The sequence below is a fragment of the Suncus etruscus genome, chromosome X, assembly GCF_024139225.1.
Source record: "Suncus etruscus isolate mSunEtr1 chromosome X, mSunEtr1.pri.cur, whole genome shotgun sequence".
Taxonomy (NCBI): domain Eukaryota; kingdom Metazoa; phylum Chordata; class Mammalia; order Eulipotyphla; family Soricidae; genus Suncus; species Suncus etruscus.
Genome location: NC_064868.1, coordinates 29188727 through 29212051, shown reverse-complemented (window position 1 = coordinate 29212051; position 23325 = coordinate 29188727). Strand labels below are relative to the sequence as shown.

General features: G+C 38.5%; 1 protein-coding gene across 3 annotated transcripts in view; it reads right to left on the bottom strand.

Moving 5' to 3' along the window:
* GK (glycerol kinase) overlaps positions 1–23325 on the bottom strand; it is a 78065-nt gene that overhangs the window by 33098 nt on the left and 21642 nt on the right. For 2 of the 3 annotated variants that reach the window (XM_049766747.1, XM_049766748.1), the window contains exons 4-6: positions 22177–22254; positions 4139–4215; positions 1569–1706 (exon numbers count right to left, since the gene is read on the bottom strand). In XM_049766747.1, coding sequence (XP_049622704.1) covers positions 1569–1706; positions 4139–4215; positions 22177–22254 — 293 coding nt within the window. Of the gene's footprint in view, positions 1–1568; positions 1707–4138; positions 4216–8174; positions 8259–22176; positions 22255–23325 lie in introns of all 3 variants that reach the window. The other variant, XM_049766749.1, reaches the window with a different exon arrangement.

The window sequence follows — 23325 nt, the reverse complement described above, 5'->3', positions numbered from 1 at the left end:
TGAGACAATTCCTTGAACCCAGTTATTGATGATGAACAGATACATGCACTGTGAGAAGTGTTTGAAAATTTCAAGTGTAATTCCTTTCGTGCCTAAACTGCCTTTTCCTTGAGTGGAAGGTAATAAGAGGCAAGAAAAGAAAATCAGTTGGGAGGACATAGGCAAGTATGTTCTTGAATCTCCTGTAGCTCCTAATTCCCACATCCTACCCTCTTAATGTTTGATGCAATTTCTAGAATTCCTTCAACACTAGGACATGCTAGTTGTGACACAAAGCAGATCCTGCCTGGCCAAGCAAAGAGCAGGGTAGAGATGGTACCACTAGCTGAGAATGGTTCCAAGAGACATGCTCTGTGGTTCTGTCAAGGGAATATATATATGAACAAGATTCCCTTGAAGAACCCTTGAGTGTTGAAATGGATGTGCTTAATGATTAAGTTTTTGTTTATATGCTTGGAATTTGTTCAAAGATTATCTATGGGAAGAAAGAGAAAGCTGAAATAAGTCTTGCCAGAGTTGGGGCTAGAACGATAGCACAGCAGTATGGCGTTTGCCTTGCATGCAGCCGACAAGGGACAAGGAGACTATTCGCATGTCCCCCAGACAATCTTTTTTCTTTTTTCTTTATTAAAACATCTTGATTACAAATATAATTGTGATTAGGTTTCAGTCCTGTAAAGAACACCCGCCCTTCACCAGTGCAACATTCCTACCACCAATGTCCCAAATCTCCCTCCATTCAACCCCACCCCTACCTATACTCTAGACAGGCTTTCCAGTTCTCTCATTCAATCACATGATTATGGTAGTTATCAGTGTAGTTATTTCTATAACTGCACTCACCACTCTTTGTGGCGAACTTCATGAAGTGAGCTGGAAGTTCCAGCCCTCCTTTCATTGTCTCTGAGGATTGTTGCAAAAATGACTTTTATTTTTCTTAAAACCCATAGATGAGTGAGACTATTCTGTGTATCTCTCTCTCCCTCTGGGGTGGCAGGGTTTGAACCCAGATTGAGCACATGCAAGGCATGCACTTTACCCACACTTTTCTGTCTCTGAACCCTAGTTAGGAAATATTTGAAATGTTCAGGAGTACTCAGTCATGTTCAGGTTAGGCCAAACAGATAATATCAGAAACTTCCACTAGAATTTTTTGTATTAAAGCTTGATTTATGTGACAACTGTGTAATGTTAAGAATGATTTTTAAAAGTCCACAGGTTTTTAATCATGTTAACTAGTAATTTCTTCCCCAAAATGGCTAGTAGAAAGTACATTAATGGTAATAAAATAAAAGGTATCTAAGTTATTGGTTACTAAAGTTACTTAACTAATTATAAGGGTAACAAATAGGAGATATGGTTTCGGTAATCGTTCATCATTGTTTTAGTAAAACAAGGACAAACTATGAAGTAGGTAAAATTTGCCTTTCCCATAGAGGCTGAAATATGTTTTTTCTTAATATTGCTACCAAAAAAAAGCTTGTGTTCTTAATAAAAAAACAACAGTAGGAAGGCAGTATAAACTTTTCTGAAAATTATCCTCCATATACACTCTATATTCAACCTACCCAAATAAGCCAGGAATCTATTGTCCCAAAAAGTGCTCTATCTTCTTGCACAGCCTTCTGAATGGTTTCCACATTGTCAAGGAGCCAGCGAAGTTTCACAGCACTGAAGTAAGTGCTAAGTGGAAGGCCTGTCTTGGACTAAAAAAGAAAAATCAGCCATCAAATTAAATCTGTAACAGTTTAAAATACTACTTGACCCCTCCCCTTAAAATGCCTCAACAAGGGGCCGGGCGGTGGCGCTGGAGGTAAGGTGCCTGCCTTGCCTGCGCTAGCCTAGGACGGACCGCGGTTGATCCCCCGGCGTCCCATATGGTCCCCCAAGCCAGGAGTGACCTCTGAGCGCATAGCCAGGAGTAACCCCTGAGCGTCAACGGGTGTGGCCCAAAAACCAAAAAAAAAAAAAAATGCCTCAACAAACAGCAAAATATTCAATGGTCCTAGCAATTGCACTCTATTATGGACAAAATTAGCTTTCCTATCTCAATGCATATAAATGCATGTTCATGAACAAAGATCAGAGCAATCTGTTTGCAGGTCAAAGACCAGCCACGTAGCAAGATAAGAGGAAGTTGAATGACAGAACATCATAGGATCTAGTAAAGACATAAAGGTTAACTTTTGTGCTGAGTTAGCATTATGTGCAAAAAAAAACCTATTTACAAACCTCTTCTATTTATCTATTATTACAGGTAAGTGATTTTTTAAATTAGTGACAATGTGTTTGTGTGGGATACATATTTCCATACATAAATGCAAACACCAATATAATTTAGTGGAGAGTAAAATAGAGCTCAAAATAGAGCTCAAAGGCAGTGAACTGTTCTACATAATACAATTAATAATGTGTTGCTTAAATGCAGCTGAGTGAAGGGAATGTAGATTTAACTACTTTAAAAGGAAACTCATGGTTTTTATCAATTCTACTAGAGAAAGTTTGCTAAACACCAAATTTATTTAAGTGAATTGACGAAAGTAAAAAAAATTAAAATAATACAAATCACCTAAACGCATAAATGAACTATATTTTCTTCTTCATCTCTTATGGGCATTCATAGTATAAAAACTGAAATCATGCATGTGCTCTGTGCTCCTTGAAAGTAATGACTGAAAACTACACCAAAAAAGATTTGATGAGATTCGACAAGCTGCCAATAGAATGCCTGCTCTGCACATTCTTTCATATTTTTATATTACCCAGATTTCTTTTCAGTACAAGTATTACGGTTTATAATGCTTTGCATAAAATCATTGTGGCTTTATTATTTGGAAACACAGTTAATATCTGTAGTAGGAATAATATGGACAAAGATTTGCATTAATGAAGGCTACATAGGAAACCTTACTAAGGATTTGTGTGGATCTGACAATTAGCAAATTTTTGTACTTTATATTCTTACAAAACTATTCATTTAAAAATTATCATTGTAAGACTAATGTATAAATAAAAAAATTTCAGAAAAAAAAACTGAAATCAGTGACTGAAGTGAAGTGCATGCTATGCACTTGACCTACCTAAATTTAAACCCTAGCATCCTATTATTGTCCCCTAAGCACCACCAGAATAATTCCCAAGTGTAGAGTCAGGAGTAAACCCTGAGCATTGCCAGGTGTGGCCAAAAAAAAAAAAAAAAAACGGGGGGGGGGGTGAAGTAACCTAAAGGAGCATTGAAGGACCAGAGAGATACCATAGGGTATAAGGTGCCTGCCTTGCACCTGGCCAACCTTGGTATATGATCTCTGGCACCGAGTATAGTTCTCTCAATTCCACCAGTGTGATCTCTTGCGTAGAGCCAAGAGTAAAGAGCCATGACTGCCAGGTGTGGCCCCAACACCACCTCTGGCACCTGGCATTGTTAAGAAAAATATGCATTCTTTGACAAAGGAGGCTAGGAGATGAGAGTTGAAGGTGTTAAAGAAAAAGGTGTACTCAGGACACATCTGAGGTTCTGTTAAGTAAATGAGTGCAACTGTTAAGTGAACCCTTCCCCCAATTTCCTCTTTCCCTAACCTCTTCTTTTGATATGTAAAAGTCCATCTAGATTACAGGGTCTTCCCCCACCCTGGTGGGTGGAGTTCTGGATAATAAAGAAAGGATCTGGCCTTGAGGCTGGAGAATGAGCACATGGTATAGACAGCACTTGGCAGAAAAGGTCATAAAGAAAAGAGCAGACTAACTTCAATGAAAAGTTAACTCACTGACTTGGTGTATTATTTCTCCACCATTACCCTGCCTCATCATATCCATCTGAGGGGTTAGAAACATGATGCCTGGAATAGTCTCACCCAGCCCGTGGAAATTATATATATATATGTTTGTTTATTTTGTGTTTGGGGCCACAGCAGGTGACGCTCAGGGGTTACTCCTGGCTATGCACTCAGAAATTGCTCCTGGCTTGGGGGACCATATGGTACATGCCCTATCACTTGCGCCATTGCTTAGGCCCCAAGGAATTTTTATTTTTATTTTGCAAGCAATAAATAGTTTGTCAAGTTGATGTCATTGAGATCTGAATAATAATTTCAGGTCCCAGAACTACAAGAAAATACAGATCTTTGAAGCAATCTCTTACCTTAACAAAGTTATTATTTCCTGGAATCCTTTTACTAAGGCTTTCAACAGTAGATTGTGTTCTGAGATCAAGCCACACTAGAGACAAAAATATAACATACAGGAAATCTTTATTAAAATATCAGATCCAAGTGAAATCAATCAATCAAGGACTGGAGATCAATGATTAGTTTCTACAAGCAATTAAGATGCTGTAGCTATCAAAAGACAGAAATTAGAAAATTAGAAATGAATGGGTAGATTGTTAGAAAATAAATTTATGAGGGAGAATTTTAATCTTTCATTCAAGATAATGCAAGTATCCTTTTGATAGCATGAAAACAATGTAAATGCTTTATACATGAATTTTCTAAGTGTAATTAAGTGCAGAGAAAAATCTAAGGACTAGTTTAGGCCAATTGCCAGTGTAAAATACATAATTGAGGATCATATTATCGCAATTTGTGACAAAGTAGCCAACCTGATCGTCGTTGTCATCATTTTAAGAAACATACAGCATTGCCTTCAGGTATGAAATGCCCATTTTCTTTCAATTATTCCAAAGCAGGATTTAATGATCACCATTATTTCTCGCTGATTGTTAGAAATTATATTAAGCACCACTAGTCAGTAAATAGTAATTAAACATCATAACTTATTAGGTATTTTTTAGATAAAGAATGCACCACTATTTGGTAACATTAAATAGATATAGTATTTATTTAATAGATATGTATTCTTTTCCGAGCCCTATTTTCTGTACTCTGTACTACAGAGGAAAAAAGGTATTAAAAATAGATGACACAGTAGCACTTGGGAAAAGTAGCCAATGGGAATCCAAGGAGCTTTAGCTGTCAAACTTAAGTTTCCAAACTCAACTCTGATCTTTCCTCTGCCAAGGGTCCCTTAATAGTTTTCCTCTGTGATCAGCAGCCTCCTGCAAAGAAGCAGCCCCCAAATCTATTGAAAGGCACCAGAATTATGAAAGTTTCCTCATCATGCATCTCAATGAAGTGCAACAGATCCTTGTTTTGCTCACCTAACTGTAGTGAATGTTAATAAATTGTAAGTGTCTTAACTGTTACTGCCCTCAAAAGTGGTCTGAACTTGATTTTTACTTCACACTAAAATGAGTCTTTAGAACATCATACTGGTTTAAAAGATCTGGTGTGCAAACCAGGCAAGGCAAGGCTCATCACAACCAAGGAATTAGGAGATCACAGAGCGATGAGGAACACAAAAAGCCTCTATATGTGACAGTCATGTACATTTGCAGCCTCACCTTTGTTTCCTTTCTTCTGTTTCTGGAAGCAGTGACTCCAGGACTCTGGACCCAATTCTCCCTCCCTTGTGCACTACCATGAGGCTTCTAAAATTTGCCAAAACTTCCATTCCCTGAGACGAGACGTGTCTTGGCCACAGAGATGGAGTTGGGCACAAGTAGGTGTCAGTAGGTTGGTGTTCAGTTCGCATGTATCTTTTCAGTTGTGCATGGTCATGTGTGGCTGCGCCTGTGGCAACCAAGAAGAGCTCAAGCGCCCACCTCTGAAGCCACCCATGACAATCATGGAGGGGGCGTTTAGGGGGACAGTGTAAGTTCAGAATCAAATGATCCTGGAAACTTGTGTCCATAAATAAAAGAAGGACCCTTTCAGAAAAATACTTCCTTCAACTGGGAATTGGGGTTTTTGTAATTTTCTAGCACTTGTACAGGCATGGTGGCGGATTCAGTCAACAGACTTGGTCAGATTCCTCAAACTCTGAAATCAAGGGCAGCCAGTCCACTTTCCACCCTCACACTACTGCATGAGTCTTCACTCTGACCAAAGGAGACTTTCCTTGCAAGTGGCAACCCAAGCAGGTGTTGGTGGCCTAAGAGAAGTAACTGAGGGAAACTAGAGGTCTTTGAAGAAGAATTTTTCAATCTGTAATGGATACAATACACAACCACATGTCAACAAGTGCAGATTTTGGTGTTGGATATTGTATGACTGAAACTCAGTCATGCACAACTATGTATCCCATGGTGATTCAACTAAAAATTCAACTAAAATTTTTTAAATAAAATGGGATTTTATTTCTATTATTATTTAAAAAACGGTGTCACGTGCATTGGTGGATTTAAAAAAAAGACAGAATTACCCAAGCCAAAGTCAACAGCAATGGGATCAAGAGACTCAAACTCTTTTTTTTTTTGTTTTGTTTTTTGTTTTTTGGGCCACACCCGGTAACGCTCAGGGGTTACTCCTGGCTATGCGCTCAGAAGTTGCTCCTGGCTTGGGGGACCATATGGGATGCCGGGGGATCGAACGGTGGTCCGTCCAAGGTTAGCACAGGCAAGGCAGGCACCTTACCTCTAGCGCCACCGCCCGGCCCGAGACTCAAACTCTTAATAATCTAAATTTTAAATCTTATGCTTTAATTTATACAGTATAAATTTTATACTGGCAGGCTGGGGAGCAAAGGGTGGTGGTATGGGATATACTCTGGGAACATTGTGGAGGGAGGTAGACACTGGTGGTGGGATTGGCCCTGATTTATTGTATGTCTGAAAAACAACTATGAAGGATTTTGTAGATCACAATGGTTTCAATAAAATAAAATTAAATTTAAAAAATAACCTTCATCTTTCGATCTCAAGTGGGATAAAGGCTAAAATCCATTAAATAAATTATTAGAACTGCCCTGCATGTGGCCAACTAGGGATCAATCCCTGATAGTCCATAAGGTCCTCCTCTTAGGATTGCCAGAAGAGATCCCTAAATAGAGCCATGACTAACCCCTAAGCACCACCTCATGTGGCCCCAGAACATAGCAGCAAAAGATTAAAATAGAGAATGGAATTTGTGAAATTTCTGTTTACTTGTTTGCTGAAACATAATCATGATGTAAAATGTATCATTTAATTATTTTTTACCTTGAGGGACACACCCAGAAATGGTCAGAATTTACTCCTTTCTACATGCAGTAATTACTCTTGATGGTACTCAAGGAACCATATTGGATGCCAGGAATCTAACCTGGGCCAGTTGCATGCAAGGGAAGTGCTCTACCCTATCTCTTTAGAACAAAATGTGTTTTTTAAATAGTACTTAATAAAGGACATGAATGCTCTAAAATTTTTACATAATAGGGTTTTCCTACACTTTCGATGGATTTTTTTTTTTTGGTTTTTGGTTTTTGGGTCATACCCAGATCTATTCCCACGAAGATCTAGGGATAGGGCCCAGCAATATATGCCTCTTTAATGGGTTCCCTACTCTAAGGAACACAAATTGACATGCAGCAGTATCCGGGACCCAGAAAGCACATTAAAATCAGGTGGCAAATTGCAATACACAGTCCAGGTCCAGTGTGTTTACATTTAGGTTCAATGGTCTCTAGGCAGAAGCCTGACTTCCAGTGACTTGGTGACTCCCATACTCTTGATAAGGACCATTTCAGTAATTGGTTCCTCTCCTTCGCACATAAAAATTTGCTGGTAGCCAAAGGGCCAAGAAGTATTGATATAATGCAATGCACACATCCACACACCAATCAAATACTCAACTACATGAAATGAGGAGGCCAAAGCTTTCTATCTGGCTTTGCTATGAATGATCAATGTGACTCAAGCAAGCCTTGCTAACCTTCTTGACCTGTATTTCTGGCAATGAAATCAGGAAGTTCCTCTAGATCACCTCTTTTCATTATTCCAGGATCACAGAAGGTTGTCGTAATATTTATTTTTGAGCCCAAAGAGTTTAAGGCAATTAGAATACATAGGATAAATTAGTAAAACTGCTAATAAGAAAAAAAGTCAGTGGTGGATAAACTATTAAGCAATTCACAAATGCTCACAATTAATTGAATTAAAAATCATTAAAGAAGTTAAGATGACAGAATTAGATTTGCAGAACAAGAGACCAAAAGCAAAGAAACCCCAAGCTAGAAAACTAGTGGAGGTAATTTCTGAGAATGATCATAAGGAGTGTCAGACACAGCTCTAGCAGCTGTGGTCATTCCTCCAAAATGTCTGCATTGGCAGGCTGGGAACCGAAGAGCCAGAGCACCAATACCTGAGGAAGGGCCAGGAGCTGGAACCGAAGAGCCAGAGGGAACAACGGCAGCTGGAACTGAAGGGCCAGGAGAAACTGGAGCGGCTGGAGCATTAGGAGAAATAATGGCAATTCATGCTAGAGATGGCCAGAGTCAAGATTTGAGTTCTCTTGTGGACTGCGTAGGAATACGAATAGGTAGATCCCTTGGGAAAGTTCCTCAACATGAATATGGCTCTACTTGCGCATAGAAAATGGAAAGAGACATAGAATGAAAGGGAACAGAGCTCAATCGTATCATATGGACAAAGGCCAGGCAAATACCTGCCTCTTGCTCACGAGGACTCTTTCTTATCAGGAAATTTCTATGTGCTCTAGTTAGGAAAAGAGCTCACATGGTTAGTGACTACTCATGCAATTCTTGAACTGAAAAAAAGGCTGAGTGATGTACATCCTTGATGCACATTAGAAAGGACCACTGAGAGGGGGCCAGATTGATAGCACAATGGTAGGGCATTTACCTTGCATGTGGCTGACTCAGGACAGATCTGGGTTCAATCCCTGGCATCCCATATGGTCCCCTGAGCCAGAAGAGATTTCAGAGCACAGAGCCAGGAATAACCCCTGAGTACCACCGGGTGTGGCCCCCCACCAAAAAAATGAATGCTGCGGGGTATGTAATCATCCCTACTTGGAGTCATCCACAGAAAGGCATCAACGGGCTGCTTTGGGAAGGCAGGGCCTCCAAGAAAGCACTTTCCTGGCAGGGTATCAAGAGGTGAAGGCAGTTTCTGGAAAGGGATAGTATATCAGGGCTGGAGATATAATACAGAGCATAAGGCATAGCGAGTAGGGAACTTGTCTTGCACATAACAGACACCAATCCCTGGTGTCCCATATCATACTCTGAGGCTACCAGGAGTGAACTGAGTGCAGAACCAGGAGAAATCCCTAAATATCACTGAGTGTGGCCCCAACTTACAAAGGAATAGTGTGTCAAAAGGAAAAAGGAAGCTTCCAGGTTCTGAAGTAATTTGGAAAGCATAAGGCAATGGACGCTAAGGAAGATTCCAGAACAGTGAATAGCTTGGTTCTAACTAGACATGCTCCATACTTAGACCAAGCAAAATAGACTTAAGTATTTCAGAGCATCCAGTGAATAGGTGACAACAAAAACAACTTGGATGATCTGAGGTTCCACTTGTGTTAGTCACATCCAATTAATGCCTGACAGTTTAGTTCTGGAAAAAAAAAACATACGTTTTCAAGAGTGAAGGTAAGTGCAGTTGCATTCATGTCCCTATTCCAAGGTTAGTTTAGTGATGAAGTAACAGTGTTCAAGAAATTATGCTGAGAACCCTGAGAAGGAAAATTATGTATGGAGTAAAAATGACTATCATCTAGGCCAACAATGTATCTTCTCTGGTGTGGTTCGTTAGGAGTAGGAGTTTCTGCTGACAGGAAGTGAGAGGAAGGTAAGGCTCCAGATTCTGGAACCAACATAAGCAAGGGCTGCTAACAGTCTTACAAGGTGTTATTTAGGTTGCTTTCCTCACATAAAAAAAAAAACAACAGTAGTAAAACCTTTCATTGCTGAGTTACCAGCTGCCAAAAGTTAAGCTATTAACTAAGCAGGTAAGAGGTTATCTCCAAAGGAGATGAGATTATATTGACAACTGACCCTTCAACTGATGACACTTACAATAGAAATCAGATGAGGGCAAAGGAAAACCATACCTACCTATATCCATGCAGAAATACCACATATAATTATATGTATCTGTGTATATATATATACATATATACATATATATGGGTATAAATGCCAATGACTGCCAGAAATGTATCCTGTTAGGTAAGCTGTGCACTTTCCCTAAGAATACCATTTACATAGAAATCAATCATTTCATCTGCTATTCCCAGCTAATTCAGAGTGATGGGTGGTAAAGCTTAGAATGGCTGGTCTTAACATCTTTCAGGCACTGTTTATAGTACCATGCATGTATTTATCAATCGTAACTTCCAGCTTGTAAGTACAAAATTTCTAATTTCTCTAGTTGAACTACTAAAGAAATAGGCACAGAACAAGGTAAGTGAGAAAGTCAAGATTTGATCCCAAAGTCTATGTGGAAAAATATACCTCTAAGACAAAAAGCTAAGATGAACTAGGATGGATTCATATATCTAATCAGAATATGAAGAAGTCTTAGAAACAGGAAGCCTCAAATCTTAAGTATCATTTTGTTTCTTTTTAACTTGACCAGATGTAAGAGTTTAATAATTGCCTAATTTGGCAGTATTTCTCTACCCAGGACTAAAGATCTTTAAAGACATTCAATCATGTAAAAAACAAACTAATGAAAAATAAGATAAATATTCTAGGTTAGGGAAAAGGGAAATATTGTTTTTCCCTAAAGCAAAACCAGAAAAACACAAGCTTTTGTTGTGAAAAGGCAAATATATTCTGGATGTTTAGGTAGTTTTATGACATAAAACATTACCCAGTTCCAAAAAGATAGATAGATGAGCTCAAGTTCCTTCAGATCTCAACTGATGATTACACAAGGTTTAATCATTGGCCAGGGGTTAACTAGTAGGGGAAATATTTAAAGGCAAAAAAAGATGAGCAATGTTGAAAATTGCAACACTCTGAATGATGAATTATTTATCATAGAGAATTTTAAACTCACTCTCAGAAAAAGAAAAGTCTTCAATAACATATAAGTTTGGAAAAATAGGTAAAAAAAAAAACAAATACTCTTATTCAATTGTCTTCTTTTATAATAAACAAAAATTCTTAATAGGGCACAGTGACCGTGACCTTGCCTTGCCTTGCCTTGCCTTGCCTTGCCTGTGACCTTGCCTTGCCTGTGACCGACCCAACTTTCCTCCTTACTACCACATATGCCCCCCCAAGCTCACCATGGGTGATGCCTGAGTGCACTAGAGTTTGGTCTCCCCCACAAAATTAAAAAGAAACAAAAAAAAATGTGCCAGCCAACATGATTGAAATTAGTAAATCTCCCCTATTTCTTTGGTCATTTTAAACCATTTGGGTAATTTTGTGCTCATCCGTTTGGTTTATGTGTATAGTAAACTCAAACCCTTTTAAATAGCACTTAAGATCAAACCAGAGCCCCACAGATGCTAGGCATACTCTCTACCACTAAGTCATTTCTAGCCTTTCAAGTAATACTTAGAAGACAGCAAGGTACACTGACCACTAAAAGGCTGGAAGGTTTGGGAAGGAAAACACTTTTGGAAAATGGGAGTAGCGGGTGGGTGAAGTGAGGTAAACATTTAAGAGAAACAACATTGATGAAGATAATGCTAAAAGGGAGGGGAAAAATTACTAGACAGATGAAGAACAACTACAGGGGAGCAGGGAGAGACAAATGGCCTGCTTCAGACCCAGGGCCAAAAGCAGTTAACTATACTCTATCAGGAAGGTCTGCTGAGAAAAGCTGTTTCTGGCACAGTAATTGGGAAGCAGCGATCCAAAGGGATATTTAATATCTAACACACCACACAACTGTTTTCTTTGCTCATCCCAGAATAAATATATACACTCCCCAACCGGGAAACCTTTGAAAACAGGTCATCTCTACCTCAATGGACCTACTTAAATGTCTTTTTCTAAGCTTAAATAAAGCACACCTTTATTGGATGTAAGAATAAATAGCCTCCTACATCATATAGACAATGAATACCACTACAACACGTAGAAAAACCCACAATACAAATGTGACAATGGGGAAACAGCGCAGGCCAGCATCAGACATAGAGAATGAAGATGACAATTCTGAGGACCAGATAATGACTGAACAACTAATCAACCTCTCAGATAAGGACTTTAGACTAGCAATATGGAAGGTGCTCAACAGACTCCAAGAAACCATGGATCGAGTTGAACAGAACACTAATAAGAACCAAGAAAATATGAAGGCAGAAATGACAAAACTCCAAACTGAAATAACATGTCAACTAACAGGCCTGAAAAACTCAGTAAACGAAGTGAATGACAAAATGGATAAGCTCTGGGACAGGGTATCAGAAGCTGAGAATAGACTTGGTGCTGTGGAAGATGAGATACATAACAATTCCATACAGCAGGAGAGATTGGACAAAAAACTTAAAGCAAATGAGCAGACAATGGAAAAATTAGTCAAAGAATGGGAACAGACGAAAATAGAAGTCTATGATAAGATCAACAGAAACAACTTAAGAATCATTGGAGTCCCAGAGACCCAGGAAGAAAATTTCCAGGAAGAATCAATGGTCAAGAACATCATTAAAGAGAAACTTCCAGAGCTAAAGAATATATGTGATCAAATCCTGCATGCCCGAAGAGTACCAACCAAAAGAGACCCCAGAAAAACCACCCCAAGACACATCCTAGTCACAATGACAAATCCCACAGATAGAGACAGAATTCTGAAAACAGCAAGATCAAAAGGGGAAATCATGTTCAAGCAAGCTTCCCTGAGATTTACAGCAGACCTGTCACCAGAAACGCTCAATGCCAGAAAGCAGTGGTGGGATATTGTGACAAGACTGAATGAAATGAATGCTTCACCCAGAATACTATACCCAGCAAAACTCACTTTCCGGTTTGATGGAAGAATACATGGTTTCACAGACAAAAAACAGCTCAGAAACTTCACAGACACAAAACCAGTCTTAAGAGAAAAACTGAAAGACCTAATCTAAGACAAGACTACCCAAAAGACACACCAAATTTTGAAATAAAGATGGCGTTAAATCCCAGGACAATTCTTTCTCTCAACGTCAATGGACTAAATGCACCAGTTAAGAGACACAGAGTGGCTAAATGGATCAAAAAACTCAATCCAACCTTCTGCTGCCTACAAGAAACGCACCTGAATAGTCAGAACAAACATAGACTCAAAATAAAAGGCTGGAGAAAAGTTATCCAAGCAAACAACACCCATAAAAAAGCTGGAGTGGCCATACTAATATCAGATAATGCAAACTTTATACTCAGGAAGGTTGTAAGGGACAAAGACGGACATTTTATATTAATCAAGGGGTACGTAGAGCAGGAAGAATTCACTCTCCTAAACATATATGCACCGAATGAGGGGCCAGCAAAATATTTAATACAACTGCTGACAAATCTGAAAAATAATATCAACAACAACACAATAATTGTGGGGGACCTAAACACGGCTTTGTCAACACTGGACAGGTCAACCAGACTGAAACCCAACAAGAATATACTAGACCTGAGGAGAGAAATGGAAGAAAGAGGCCTAGTGGATATATATAGGACACTCCATCCCCAGAAACCTGGATACACATTCTTCTCCAATGTACATGGGACATTCTCCAGGATAGACTACATGCTGGCACATAAAACATACCTCCATAAGATCAAGAGGATAGAAATTTTGCAGACTACCTTCGCTGACCACAAGGCTCTGAAATTATTTGTGAACTCCAAAGGGACTCAGAAGAAACACTTTAACACCTGGAAGTTAAACAGCCTCATGCTCAATAACCAGTGGGTCCGAGATGAAATCAAGGAGGAAATAAAAAGGTTCCTGGAAACAAATGACAATAAAGACACAAACTCTCAGAACTTATGGGACACAGCAAAAGCAGTACTGAGAGGAAAATTTATAGCTTTGCAAGCACACATCAGGAAGGAAGAAGGAGCTTACCTGAGTAGCTTAATGACACAGCTAATAGAACTAGAAAATGCTCAACAAAAGGACCCAAGAATAGGAAGACAGAAGGAAATAACAAAGCTGAGAGCAGAAATCAACGAAGTGGAAACTCAAAAAACAATCCGAAAGATCAACGAAAGCAGAAGTTGGTTCTTTGAAAAAATAAACAAGATTGATAGACCACTGGCAAACCTAACAAAGAAAGAGAGAGAGAGAAACTTGATAACTCGTATCAGGAATGAAAAAGGAGAGATCACTACTGATATGACAGAGATTCAAAGGGTAATCAGAAACTACTTTGAAAAACTCTACGCCACTAAAAATGAGAACCTGGAAGAAATGGATAAATTCTTGGACTCTTATAATCTTCCACGGTTGAAGGAAGAGGATGTAGCATATCTAAACACCCCCATCACCATTGATGAAATTAAAACAGTAATCAAATGTCTGCCAAAAAACAAAACCCCAGGTCCAGATGGATTCACTAATGAATTCTATCAAACTTTCCAAGAGGAACTACTGCCAATCTTGGCAAGACTCTTTCATGAAATTGAACAAACAGAAACACTTCCAAATAGCTTTTATGAAGCCAACATCACCTTGATACCTAAACCAGACAGAGACGCTACCAAAAAAGAAAATTACAGACCAATATCACTGATGAATGCAGATGCAAAGATCCTCAACAAAATCCTGGCAAATAGGATTCAATGCCTCGTTAAGAAGATCATCCACTACGATCAAGTAGGTTTCATCCCAGGAATGCAAGGCTGGTTTAACATCCGTAAATCTATCAACATAATACACAACATCAATAACAAGAAAAATAAAAACCACATGATCATATCAATAGATGCAGAGAAAGCATTTGATAAGGTCCAACACCCATTCTCGATCAAAACTCTCAGCAAGATGGGAATGGAGGGAACCTTTCTCAATATAGTGAAGGCCATCTACCACAAGCCAGTGGCAAATATTATCCTCAATGGAGAAAAACTGAAAGCCTTCCCTCTAAATTCTGGCACAAGACAAGGCTGTCCTCTCTCACCACTCCTATTCAACATAGCACTGGAAGTACTTGCTATAGCGATTAGGCAAGAAAAGGATATCAAGGGAATCCAGATAGGAAAGGAAGAAGTCAAGCTCTCACTGTTTGCAGATGACATGATACTCTACTTAGAAAACCCTAAAGACTCTATCAAAAAGCTTCTAGAAACAATAGACTCATATAGCAAGGTGGCAGGCTACAAAATTAACACACAAAAATCAATGGCCTTTCTATACACCAACAGTAATAAAGAAGAAATGGACATTAAGAAAACAACCCCATTCACAATAGTACCACACAAACTCAAATATCTTGGAATCAACTTGACTAAATATGTGAAGGACCTATACAAAGAAAACTATAAAACTCTGCTCCAAGAAATAAGAGAGGACACACGGAAATGGAAACACATACCCTGCTCATGGATTGGCAGGATTAACATCATCAAAATGTCAATACTCCCCAAGGCATTATACAGATTTAATGCCATCCCTCTAAAGATACCCATGACATTCTTCAAAGAAGTGGATCAGACACTTTTGAAATTCATTTGGAACAATAAACACCCTCGAATAGCTAAAGCAATCATTGGGAAAAAGAATATGGGAGGAATTACTTTTCCCAACTTTAAACTGTACTACAAAGCAACAGTTATCAAAACAGCATGGTATTGGAATAAGGATAGGTCCTCAGATCAGTGGAATAGGCTTGAATACTCAGAAAATGTTCCCCAGACGTACAACCATCTAATTTTTGATAAAGGAGCAGGAAATCCTAAATGGAGCAGGGAAAGCCTCTTCAACAAGTGGTGTTGGCACAATTGGATAGCCACTTGCAAAAAATTAAACTTAGACCCCCAGCTAACATCATGTACAAAGGTAAAATCCAAATGGATTAAAGACCTCGATATCAGCCCCAAAACCATAAGATATATAGAACAGCACATAGGCAAAACACTACAGGACATTACAGGCATCTTCAAGGAGGAAACTGCACTCTCCAAGCAAGTGAAAGCAGAGATTAACAGATGGGAATATATTAAGCTGAGAAGCTTCTGCACCTCAAAGGAAATAGTGCCCAGGATACAAGAGCCACCCACTGAGTGGGAGAAACTATTCACCCAATACCCATCAGATAAGGGGCTAATCTCCAAAATATACAAGGCACTGACAGAACTTTACAAGAAAAAAACATCTAACCCCATCAAAAAATGGGGAGAAGAAATGAACAGACACTTTGACAAAGAAGAAATACGCATGGCCAAAAGACACATGAAAAAATGTTCCACATCACTAATCATCAGGGAGATGCAAATCAAAACAACGATGAGATACCACCTCACACCCCAGAGAATGGCACACATCACAAAGAATGAGAATAAACAGTGTTGGCGGGGATGTGGAGAGAAAGGAACTCTTATCCACTGCTGGTGGGAATGCTGTCTAGTTCAACCTTTATGGAAAGCGATATGGAGATTCCTCCAAAAACTGGAAATCGAGCTCCCATACGATCCAGCTATACCACTCCTAGGAATATACCCTAGGAACACAAAAATACAATACAAAAACCCCTTCCTTACACCTATATTCATTGCAGCTCTATTTACCATAGCAAGACTCTGGAAACAACCAAGATGCCCTTCAACAGATGAATGGCTAAAGAAACTGTGGTACATATACACAATGGAATATTATGCAGCTGTCAGGAGAGATGAAGTCATGAAATTTTCCTATACATGGATGTACATGGAATCTATTATGCTGAGTGAAATAAGTCAGAGAGAGAGAGAAAAACGCAGAATGGTCTCACTCATCTATGGGTTTTAAGAAAAATGAAAGACACCCTTGTAATAATAATTTTCAGACACAAAAGAGAAAAGAGCTGGAAGTTCCAGCTCACCTCAGGAAGCTCACCACAAAGAGTGATGAGTTTAGTTAGAGAAATAACTACATTTTGAACTGTCCTAATATTGAGAATGTATGAGGGAAATGTAGAGCCTGTTTAGGGTACAGGCGGGGGTTGGGTGGGGAGGAGGGTGATTTGGGACTTGGGTGATGGGAATGTTGCACTGGTGATGGGTGGTGTTCCTTTTATGACTGAAACCCAAACACAATCATGTATGTAATCAAGGTGTTTAAATAAAAAAAAAATTAAAAAAAAAAAAAAAAGAATAAATAGCCTTTCTCAGCCTTCCCCTTCTTCAACAGCCTGTTTCACATCCAACTAAGAGTATTCTAAAATTCAAGTTTATCTTGGGGTGAGTGAGGGAACTGATTGCTTGGCTCTAAAAGGAACCATACAAATGGAATTTTTTTTAAAAGGAACTGTAGGCTGTTCTTCTCTTTCTCTGCTCAATGACTGTTACTGCTCACTGGCTATATAATTAGTAGGCAAAGAGAAAATTAGGACAAAGAAAGACCTAGACTGACGAGGTAAAGGGGGAGGAAGGAAATCTACAATGAGAGAAAAGGGAATACAAACTAAGAGGAAAAATGCTTATACACAAATGATTGTTTTCTATTAATCCTACCATTTGTGTTGTTTTAAAATAAAGCTGTTAAAGATTTACTCTTATATTGGTATTTTCAACCGAAGCCTTGAATGGAGCTATGACACGGTACTATTTTCCTGGATGAAATCAAACTGAAGTCTGAATCTATTCGCATTGACTTTATAGCTTCTCTTCCTGGGTTTCTTCTTTCCTCTTTTCTTGTCAACTCATTTTTCTCCTAAACCCAAATTCCTATCCTCAGCGATTTGTTTTACAAAGGCAAGAACCAAGCTTGCCTGGTTTGTCATATGCCATGGGTCATCACTGAACCTAGTCAATCAAGACACCTACACTTACACTGAATCAACTTTACTGGATTTAACTTTCAGTGAATTCATTTATAAAAGAAACAATCACCTCTATGTTATAGACTTGCCTACATTTTGAACCGTTTCTTTATAAAAAAGACTTACAGATTTCTAATTGCCCAGAAATTATCTTGAATGGTAAGTCCAATACTCACCTTGTCCAAAAATGAAAAACTGATTTTTCTTCCAGATTGGCACTCTTAAGCATTACTTCATTTCCTTCTATTAATTCTGGCTAAAAGTCTGCATCACTTTGTTTTTTGTTTGGGGGCCACACCTAGTGGGCTCAAAAGTTTACTCCTGGCTCTGCACTCAGAAATCGCTCCTGGCAGGCTCGAAGGATCATATTGGACATCAGGGATCAAACCCAGATTGGCCACAAGCAAGGAAAACACCCTACCCACTGTGCTATTGCTCCAGCCCCACCATTTTATTTTTCTCTTTAGATTGTCTTTATCATCTATACAGCTTAAAACATATAGGTTGGGCTGGACAGATCATGTAGAGGGTAGGGTGTTTTACCTTATATTGTTGCAAGCCCACACCATATATGGCCCCCCCAGCACACTCCAGGAGTGATCCCTGAGTAGAGTCAGGACTATGCCAGTAGTGAGCACTGCCAGGTATGTACCCCTCAAGAAAACAGAAACCCATTACTGTACAGGCTGTAGCTTCCTTCTTCCTTATGACTGGACTCTCAGATTTGTCTTCTCTATTCTGTTTCCATACACTAAACCAGTCAGTACATTAACATTCTCAACTTCTTTGCTAGATTATACATCTAAGAAATAAATGCTATAATTTTAAATATAATTCCAAACATGTTTGGACTTAACTGCTTTTATTTCTTTCCCTTTTAGACTTCTAAACAATCTTTACTTGCCCTTAGATATTACTAAAACATTGCAACTTCATTTACCTCAAACTCTGTCTGTATATTACTACTGCTAAAAATTTTCATTCTTTATTTTGAAAATACAATGCTTTGTTTTTATTCAGTAAAAATCATTTAGATTGGCATGCTTCATATTTCCTATTCTAGGGTTCTGAGTTTCTTCCTGCACTGCAGAATTTCTGAGAACATTTTCCCTGTACCTGAAAAACAAGATTAGCTATTCTCTGAGGGTTTGAAAATAATGATTCTGCATTCAAGAGGCCTGGAATCAAGACCCAGTCAACTCGTGGCAACACCTGGTGCCTCAATGCATTATCAGGAGAAACCTCCTAACACTTGGCAGAACCACCACCAAGGACCACTCATTGTGACTCTCATACCAAAACAAGTTAAATCATAGTACTGCATATATTTCCCCTATTTTCTTTCTATTGTTAGTATGTCTATGCTATGTATGGTTTCCTGTTGATCTTGGCCAGTGATTTTAATATTTCTTCGATTTGTCACATTATCTTTCATCAGTTTTTTTTTTACAATATTCTCATCTATTGTCCCTTTCCTAATGGGACTACAATTACAATTATGTTGGACTTACTCTTGCCGTCCCATGTTCCTTATAAATTCTTTTATGTATTTCATAAACTTGTCTTGCAACGTCAACAATTTTACTCTCTTGCAGTATGCTAACTTACACACTATATTTCATCAGATGTAAATTCATTAACTGAGATGTAATATACCTCTAAAAATCTAGGTTTTATAGGGGGCATCCTAGCATTGCTCTGGACCCACCAGAGCTGCACCTAGCAAAGCCCAAGGGATCCTTGGTAGCATGTGAATTGATATCAATAAGCCACATGAAATACAAGTGTCTCAATCCCTGGTCCATCTCTATGGCCCCAGGATTTTCATTTTTATGTGCCCAGCTTGTAGATAAAGTAATTTATTTTATAAATCATTCCTTATCCTGTTAATGATGAGCTTTTAAAGGTATGAGAACTCTAACATTAGGATGTCCTATGGATCTCTTTATATTAGCACTAGTTTATTGATTTTTGTCTTATTTTATATATCTGCTATTATTATTGCCATTATTATTCTTATTAAGTTTAGTTCCAGTACTATATTCAAAAATACTTAGGGTCAAACCCTAGTCCTGCTGCATATAAAGCATGTATTCCATACCGGTGAGCTACCACTCAGCCCCCCCACCCCCTGGTTTTTTTGTTCCCCCAGCCCCTTTTATTTATTTATTTTTATTCTTTGGTTTTTGGGTCATACCCATTGGTGCTCAGGGGTTGCTTCTGACAGGCATGGGATTCGAATCACCATCTGTCCTGGGTCGGCTACGTGCAAGGCAAATGCCCTACCACTGTGCTATCTCTCTGGCCCCTCTCAGCCCCTTTTACTTTTTTATAAATGTTATTCATTATATAAAAGCTCAAGAATTTTTCCATATGATTATTTATAGCCTAATATAGCTAATATTAAAATAACTGTTCTTCAGATATCCTTCTTGGGATGAACTGTAACTTCATCCCTGGCCACACACCCATACACCTACACACCCACACCAACACCCACACACTTCTTGCATGTGAGGTCCTGGGCTTCATCCCTGCCCTCCCCCCACACAACACACACACCTACATACACATATCTCAAGTAAATCTCAGAATTCTTACTTTTGTTTCTGAAAGGAAGCAGGTAAATAAAAATTTCAATGCTGTAGTCCAATCAGTATGTAAAAGTCTTTAAAAAATAGGGTTGTATTTCTGTGAGGTTTACTATATTTCCAATTTACCTTACTTCTAGGATTTGCCCTTTATGGTCTCAATTTAATGTCTGGTATTTACACTCTTTCAAAAAGTGTAATAAAAATAGTGAACATTTCCTCTACTATATCAGAGAATTACAGATGGAAGAAAAAGACAAGGAAATAATAACATCAGAAGTTTGGTAATTAAACTTATCTAGTTACATTATTTTAAAAAGGCAACTCAAAGTCCAAAGTTACATTTTTACAATTCAAAGTTTAACCAGGACTTTCTGTTCCCTTGTGTAGACCTGTTCCTTCAGAAGGGAAATAAAACCCTAACTAGAATAAGAAATTGGCTCACTTTGTTGGTCTGTCGAGTAAAACTTCTAGAAACTCATCCTTCAAATTGTAAAATTCTTCTTATTTTCAAGAGAAGCTTATCTTGAGTATAAAATCAAGATTTGAGACATATACTTTAGCATATAGAACCTTTGGATACAATTCCCTGATATTACGTCTAATTTTTATCTCAATTAATATAGCAGATATACAAAATGCTTTCTTATAACACAGGAACAATAAATTCCATAATTTTTTTTCTCAAAAATATGATTCCACTTTTACAAAGCATAATTTTGCTGTCTAATCAGTCTAATTTTGCAGAACTCTTTCTTTCCATCAATATTAAATTAACTGTATTGACTAAAGTATAAGTGAAAATAGCTCACATTATCTGACAGTTTCTCCTTTATTCTCTGCCTCTCACACAAAACTTGGTATTATCTTTATATTTATTCAGTTATTTATTCTTGGTTTGGGAGTCACAGCCAGGTAGAGATACTCTTGACTTTGTGCTTAGAGGACAATGCCATACCAGAATGAAACTCAGTCCTCTTGCATGCAAAGCATATGCTCAGTTCTCTGAGCCATCTATCCACCACCACCATTCTAGACTTTTTAATGACAGGATTATGCTTGGCTATCAGTGACAGAATGATGCCTCATTGGATACTGTAGATTCTGAGCAAAACTTCCCTGTTATGTGCTAAGAGTGATGCTACAAATATACCCACAGAGATCTAATGGTGATATGCTTTGGATGGAGTGCCAACACAGCCAGAGTAGCAGCAGGTGCTAATTTTGAGTTATTTTTATAACCTCAGAAAAATCTATTCAAAACATGAGATATGAAGAAAACATATACCATTTCTTTAGAGACACAAGATTTGAATCGAATATGATTTTTAAGTCAAGGAGTAGAGAAAATGTTTTCCATATCAGAAATAGAAATTACACAATTCTGGCAATTATCACCTATTTTGATAATACAAATAATGTAGAAAAGGGGAGTGCTTGGGAAGTTATTTCAATTTTGAGTACAGAGGAAGAGTCTATATAAAACTGATTTCTTAGAAGACTCATGCATCCAACCCATCAGTTTATAGCAGGGGTCTCAAGCTCATGGCCCGCGGGCTGTTTGCGGCCCTCTGTACAACATTTTGTGACCCTGCTCTAGAGAAATCTTTTTTTGTTTTGTTTTGTTTTAGTTGTTTGGGTCACACACCCCAATGTTCAAGGCTTATTACTGACTTTGCACTCAAGGATCTCCCCTACTTTGCCTCCTGCGGCCCCCAGGTAAATTGAGTTTGAGACCCCTGGTTTATAGAGACACTATGACTGCAGATATCATAGTATCTTTAAGATAGGTATCTTAGTAATATTTGCAAAGAGAAGCAAGGCCTCACATCAGTCACCTAAGTGTGTCAGCTTACCCACAGCATTGTAGAGAGGCTCTCCGGTCACTTTGTCCCAGACTACAGTGGTTTCCCTCTGGTTACTCACACCAATCGCTTTAAAGATAAAAGTTAAAACAGAAAAAGGTAAAAATTAAACAAACATAAGACTGCTTCAAAATAGTTCTGTATGTTTTGTACTTGTCCCCTCAGCACTCAACCCCAGCCCCACCTCAGGCACAACTAAAAAATATTTTGAAAACATTATTGGAACATCTGGAGTGTTTATTTGCCTTGAATAACACTAGAGAAAATGAATAGCCAATGTGAAGTGTACCCATTTGGTTTCCATAGATCCCTTCCCCTATCAGCAGAATGACAAGGTGTCCTGTCAAAAATGACATGAGAGAACTTTCCAAACACCCACTTTGTTTTCCTGACACCAACAATGCAATGGCAACTCTGACTTATACACAAATCAAATGCTCTAGTTAACAAAATAGTAAACCGTATCACCTTATTCAAATCACTGAGGTTTAGCTATGTCAGAGGTTCTTAAATTTAGCTGTACAACAGAATCAATTATAGAGCTTCAAAAAATACCAGGCTTAGGCCCTGGCTCAAACTCTCAAATTTGACTGACCTGAGTCAAATCTGCACGTGTGTTATTTTTCCTTACAATTCTCTTGGTGACTTTAATGCTTAGTTGAGGCTGTAAACACCAGGCTAAATGATTCAATTTGTCCAGAATCTCTGGTTATGACAGACATGGAATGCTACAAAACTAACATTTTATAGGCCCTATTCAGGATTTTTCTCTTAAAATCCAAAGCTGTTGAATAGAGATTTATCTGCCTTGACAGGCAGTCGGATCTGGTCGCTAGAAATGCTGTCTCTGTCGAATGTCAAATGGCAGGTGATTTTTGAAATGACTGATCAAGCCTAAGGTAAGATATTAGCTTTGTAGCATTCCATGTCACAACCAAGTTTGTGTAAACCTTGTTTCTTGCAACCAGGGAAAGGGGAAGGTGAAGAGAATGGGAAAAACTGGGGAACATCCTCTTCTTTATAATTTCCACCTGCAGAAATGATGCATTACCAAAGATTATAGTTTATTTCTTCCATATTCCAGTCTTTTGCCATCTTAAAACAGTTGTTCTGTCTCTTCAGTCATCTCTTCCTGTGTCT